This window comes from Culex pipiens, chromosome 3, assembly GCF_016801865.2.
Source record: "Culex pipiens pallens isolate TS chromosome 3, TS_CPP_V2, whole genome shotgun sequence".
NCBI classification, from domain to species: domain Eukaryota; kingdom Metazoa; phylum Arthropoda; class Insecta; order Diptera; family Culicidae; genus Culex; species Culex pipiens.
Genome location: NC_068939.1, coordinates 64,478,869 through 64,485,196, shown reverse-complemented (window position 1 = coordinate 64,485,196; position 6,328 = coordinate 64,478,869). Strand labels below are relative to the sequence as shown.

The following is a 6,328-nucleotide window of genomic DNA, read 5'->3' as shown; positions in this document are numbered from 1 at the left end:
TGCCTTACTAAGAATGAGGCGTGAAATAAATTTCGACGGATTTTGCAAAAATATACTTTCCACAAATCAAATCATAGGGTGAAAATAAAAATGGGAAATTATGAAAAATCTTTAGTGATGCCGGGAAACCGTGGTGTAGGGGTAAGCGTGATTGCCTCTCACCCAGTCGGCCTGGGTTCGATCCCAGACGGTCCCGGTGGCATTTTTTGAGACGAGATTTGCCTGATCACGCCTTCCGTCGGACGGGAAGTAAATGTTGGCCCCGGACCAACCTAAAGGTTGGGTCGTTAGCTCAGTCCAGGTGTAGGAGTCGTCTCCCTGGGTCCTATCTCGGTGGAGTCGCTGGTAGACAGTTGGACTAACAATCCAAAGGTCGTCAGTTCGAATCCCGGGGTGGATGGAAGCTAAGGTGTAAAAAGAGGTTTGCAATTGCCTCAACAATCAAGCCTTCGGACACCTAGTTTCGAGTAGGAATCTCACAATCGAGAACGCCAAGGCAATGCTGTAGAGCGAATAATTTGATTTGATTTTTAGTGATACCCCTGGTTTGATTCCTTAGACAAATTAAAGCATCTGACCAAATTTTGAGCCAAAAGAGGTCGTTGTTAAGAGTTAATGTTTGTATGGATTTAAAAAAAATACTTGGCGAATTCTAAAAATAGTGTCAACAGTGGGATTCTTGTATAAATTTAAGGATAAACAATTTTGTCAAAGAGTGCAAAGCTATCCAAGTCCTGAAAAGTTATTAGCAATTCAAATAAGTAATTAATTAGAAAAACCTCGGCATTTTTTTCTGTGGAGCGATAAGCTGTTCTGTTTTTGATAGAATTCTGCCGAACTCGAAAATCAAAATTTACCGTGAATATTTTTAAAAAATTGACTTTGAAGAATTAAAAAAAAAAACTAAAAAAATACTAAGTAGATCGAAACTTTGATAGACTAATTACAAGATTTTTTTATAGTAAGACTATTTTTTTAATATTAATAATTAATCAATTTTCCCCTTCATCAGATGGCCGAGTTCGGCAACATGGACGAGTTCAAACGGTTGTACGAGGCCGATAACGAGCGGCTGGCGTTGCAGGATCACCGCGGTCGCACCGTCATGCACCAGGCGGCGCTGAAAAATCGTATCAACATTCTGGAGTTTATTCAAGCGCACGGCGGAGACTTCCACCTGCAGGACCTCGCCGGCAACACGCCGCTACACGTGGCCGTGGAAAGCGAAGCGCTGGATGCGGTGGAATTTTTACTGAACATGTACGTAGAGTGCTTGAGGTGTTAAGGTATGAATTTAATTGGAATTTTTCGGATTTTTGTTTTTTGTTTTACTCAGTCCCGTTGCCACAAACATTTTGAACGAAAAGAAGCAAGCTCCAGTGCATTTGGCTACCGAGCTGAACAAGGTTAAAAGTTTGCAGCTTATGGGAAAATTTCGAGATCTGTTCGATATTCAGCAGGGTGGTGAGTACGGTCGAACTGCTTTACATATAGCGGCAATTTTTGATCACGAAGAATGTGCAAGGGTTTTGGTAAGTTGTTGTAAGTTGTTTTGGACACAGATATCATAACTTTATAATATGTATTTGAAAGACTTCAGAATTTGGAGCTTCTCCACAGAAGCCATGCAACAACGGATACTATCCAATACACGAGGCGGCTAAAAATGCCAGCTCCAAAACGATGGAAGTTTTCTTCCAGTGGGGTGAATCTAACGGATGTACTCGCGAGGAAATGATTTCCATGCATGATTCCGAAGGAAACGTGCCGCTGCACTCGGCCGTCCACGGGGGTGATATCCAAGCGGTTGAGCTGTGTCTGAAGTCGGGGGCAAAAATTTCCACCCCGCAGCATGATCTGTCCACGCCGGTGCATCTGGCCGCTGCCCAGGTATTATTTGATGTTCATCAAAAGTAATAATAGGTTAGATGTCCCTATTTTGAAGCTACTATGCAAAGTCCATTTCTCATTAAAAAATTGACCCGGTGCTGCGTTCAGTTATCCCATAAATATTGATGTTTTGTTTATGGAATTAAAGCTTGATCATAAAGATTCATAAGCCTTATTTACTTTCATCCAGGGTTCCATCGATATCGTGAAGCTCATGTTCGAAATGCAACCATCTGAAAAGAAGCACAGCCTTCATCGAACTGACATCCAAAAGATGACACCTCTGCACTGTGCCGCAATTTTCGATCGTCCTGATTTGGTCGAGTACCTGGTCCAGGAGGGAGCGGAACTAAATGCTCTGGACCAGGAAAACCGCTCCCCGCTGTTGCTAGCCGCTTCCCGGGGAGGTTGGCGCACCGTCATGGTCTTGATCCGGCTGGGAGCCAACATAAGTTTGAAGGATGCTAATTGTAGAAATGTTATCCACTTGGTCATTACGAACGGAGGTCATCTGGATGAATTTGCCCAAGAAGTGTCCGGTACACCGTCGGAGTTTTACTTTCTACAACTTTTGAACGCCAAAGATAACACGGGATGTTCTCCGCTGCACTATGCCAGCAGAGATGGACACATGCATTCGTTGCTAAATTTGATCAGACTTGGCGCTTCTATCAACGTGAAGAACAAGTACAACGAGAGTCCTCTGCACTTTGCCGCTCGCTATGGACACATCAATTCACTTCGGCAACTGCTTGAGTCTGAAAAGGGAATATTCATCATCAACGAGGGAGATGGCGAAGGACTGACTCCACTACATATTGCGTCCAAGGAAGGACATACCAAGATTGTTCAATTTTTGCTTAATCGAGGTGCCTTGCTTCACCGTGACCATAAGGGTCGCAACCCACTTCACCTGGCTGCAATGTCCGGTTACACGCAAACCATAGAGTTGCTACATTCTGTTCATTCTCATCTGCTCGATCAAGTTGATAAAGATGGAGTAAGTTTTTGAAATTTGGAAAATTAAAATTCAACCTCATCGAATTGTTTTCAGAACACGGCACTTCATCTCGCGACCATGGAGAACAAGCAGAGTGCCGTACTGCTGCTGCTCAACCTGGGCTGTAAACTGCAGCACAACTATTCGGACATGAGTGCGATAGATTATGCGATTTACTTTAAATATTCGGGGGTGGCCCTCGCGATGGTCACGCACGAGAAAAGGGCTACGGAAATTATGTCCCTCAAGTCGGACAAGAATCCGAGCGTTACGCTCGCGTTGATTGCCACCATGCCGCAGGTCTTCGAGGCCGTTCAGAATAATTGCATTACGCGGGCGGAGTGCAAGAAGGATTCGATGAACTTTTATGTGAGTTTTGACATTTGCTATTGAAAATTTTTAAGTAATGATTAAAAATTATTTTTTTAAGTCTCGTCTTTGTAAAAAATTGGAATTCAACAAAAATCTTCATTTCTATTAAATTTTTGTTGTTCTCTTTAGAGCAATTCTCTCAGATTTCGGTCATTCGATTTTTTTTTGCAATTTGTAATCCGACTGAAACATTTTTTTTGCCTTCGGTATGCAAAAAGAAGCAATTTGCATCATTATTTTGTCCATATAATTTTCCATACAAATTTGGAAGCTGTCCAAACATAAATGTTGTATAAAAATTCAAAAATGTGTATCTTTAACAGGATTTTTGATCGATTTGGTATCTTCGGCAAAGTTGTAGGTATGGATACGGACTGCACTGAAAAAAATGATACACGGTGAAAAAATGGTGATTTTTAATTCAACTTTTTGTCACTAAAACTTGATTTGCAAAAAACACTATTTTCAATTTATTTTTATTTTTTGATTTGTTTTAAGGGACATCAAATGCCAACTTTTCAGAAATTTCCAGGTTGTGCAAAAAATCTTTGACAGAGTTATGAACGAAATATTTATCGCAAAAAAATTTCAACTTCATTTTTCGATGTGAAATAAAGTGCATCGATTTCAAGTTAAAACCATTTTTAGGCAACTTTTTTGAAAATAGTCGCAGTTTTTAATTTTTTTTAAATTAATGCACATGTAGCCTACTTTCTCTATATTTTGCTTTTTTGAACTTTGTTAATACGACCCTTAGTTGCTGAGATATTGCCATGCAAACATTTAAAAACAGGAAAATTGATGTTTTCTAAGTCTCACCCAAACTACCCCCCGGGCAGACGGTAATAACAAAATTCATGCAATTTTAAAAACAAATACTGTTAAAATAACTAAAAGTGTTATGGAATATTCTTGCAAAATTCATTTTTGCATAAGAGTTCAATAACAGTTTATGTTATCATAACAAAATTTGTTATTGGTCTGATATTGGTTGAAAGCCAAAACAACTTTTAAATAACATTTTTTTGTTATGGACGAATACCTCCAACTGTTATTGGGATGATCGGATTAGTTGTTAAAATAACAAAAAATAATAACAAAGATTTGTTCGAAGAATAACTAAAAGTGTTATTAATCTGTTATTACAATAACAATCCAATAACAAAAAATTCATAACGACGAATAACAAATTTTGTTATAAATAACATAAAATGTTATTGACCTAGTATTTTCAAATATCAAAAAATGTTATTCCAAAGTTATTTCCGTCTGCTCGGGCCACCATTTTCTAACGTCGATATCTCAGCAACTAATGGTCCGATTTTCAATGTTAAGATATGAATTATTCGTGAATTTTCCGATCTTTTCGAAAACAATATTTTCAAAATTTAAAAATCAAGACTAACAATTCAAAAGGGTCAAACATTTAATATTAAGCCCTTTTGAAATGTTAGTCTTGATTTCTTGATTTGAAAATATTCCCGAACAGACGGTAATAACTAAATTCATGCCATTTCAACAACAAATACTGTTAAAATAACAGAAAGTGTTATGGAATATTCTTGCAAAATCCATTTTTGCATAAGAGTTCAATAACAGTTTATGTTATCATAACAAAATTAGTTATCGGTCTGATATTGATTGAAAGCCAGAACAACTTGGGAATAACATTTTTTGTTATGGAAGAATACCTCAAACTGTTATTGGGATGATCGGATTAGTTGTTAAAATAACAAAAAATAATAACAAAGATTTGTTCGAAGAATAACTGAAAATGTTATATACCTGTTATTACAATAATAATCCAATAACAAAAAAATCATAACGACGAATAACAAATCTTGTTATAAATAACATAAAATGTTATTGGCCTAGTATTTTCAAATATCAAAAAATGTTATTCCCAAGTTATTTCCGTCTGCTCGGGTTGTTTTCGAAAAGATTGGAAAATTTCACGAATGTTGGCATTTGATGACATATCAAAAAAAAAATCAAGCTTTAGTGACAAAAACTTGAAGTAAAAATCACCAAATTTTTTTCACCGTGAATAATTTGTTTTCAGTGTAGTCCTTATCCATACCTACAACTTTGCCGAAGATACCTAATCGAAAAAAAAATTCCTTCAAAAGATACAGATTTTCGAATTTTCATCATTTTTGTATGGCCAGCTGCCAAATTTGTATGGAAAATTCTTTGGACAAACTAATGATGTAAAATGGCTTCTTTGAGCATACCAAAGGCACCAAAAAAGTTTCAGCTGGATTAAAAAATACAAAAATTTAAATTAAAAAGACCGATTTCGTAGAGAATTTCTCTTTATTGATCGTATTTGTTGTTGTTTTTGCTGTTCTGATTAATAGGGACCATCCATAAATCACGTGTACACCTTAGGGGGGGGGGGGATTGAGAATGTTCTCGCTCCATACAAAAAAGATTTTATTTGTATGGAAATTGTCCACGATGGGGGGGGGGTTTAGATTTCCAAAAAAGTGTCCCCTTGGTTTGTGGATGGTCCCATAACAACTTTAATCATTTTAGTAAATAATAATACAGAATTTTCAATACGCGTTTTCAGATAAAATATTCTTTTCATGCATATCAAAACTCACAGGAAGAGGTGGAAGAAATTAGAAAGGCGGAAAATAACCCAAAGTGGCGACCACCTCCATTATATGTGGCAAATGTGAGTTACCTACTTTTGAATTTTAACTTCAGATTTCGTAAATTTGAACTGATTTATGCGTGACTCATTTCAGGCAATGGTCACGCACGGTCGCGTCGAACTGCTGGCCCACCCCCTGAGCCAAAAGTACCTGCAGATGAAGTGGAACTCGTACGGAAAATATTTCCACGTGGCCCATCTTTTGTTCTACAGCATTTTCCTGCTTTTCGTAACCGTCTTTGCGTCCCAGTTGATGCACAATGATGCCATGGAGGCGCATCCTACCGTCAATGTAAGTCCATTAAGGGTCGAGTGTGTCACAGCGAAGGTCACACAAGTGAACTAGTTAACACCCCCATGCTGCTGCGTTAGTTGGGTCACGTGTGCTGGCCAGACTTATAACT

General features: G+C 38.0%; 1 protein-coding gene across 1 annotated transcript in view; it reads left to right on the top strand.

Annotated features, from left to right (window-relative positions):
* The first annotated feature begins 1,012 nt into the window (after window positions 1-1,012).
* LOC120418569 (transient receptor potential cation channel subfamily A member 1-like) overlaps window positions 1,013-6,328 on the top strand; it is an 11,846-nt gene continuing 6,530 nt past the window's right edge. Inside the window, exons 1-7 of the mRNA XM_052709318.1 lie at window positions 1,013-1,260; window positions 1,337-1,532; window positions 1,594-1,890; window positions 2,081-2,890; window positions 2,945-3,259; window positions 5,838-5,945; window positions 6,019-6,231. Of these exons, the coding sequence (XP_052565278.1) occupies window positions 1,013-1,260; window positions 1,337-1,532; window positions 1,594-1,890; window positions 2,081-2,890; window positions 2,945-3,259; window positions 5,838-5,945; window positions 6,019-6,231 (2,187 nt within the window). The remainder of the gene's footprint in view (window positions 1,261-1,336; window positions 1,533-1,593; window positions 1,891-2,080; window positions 2,891-2,944; window positions 3,260-5,837; window positions 5,946-6,018; window positions 6,232-6,328) is intronic.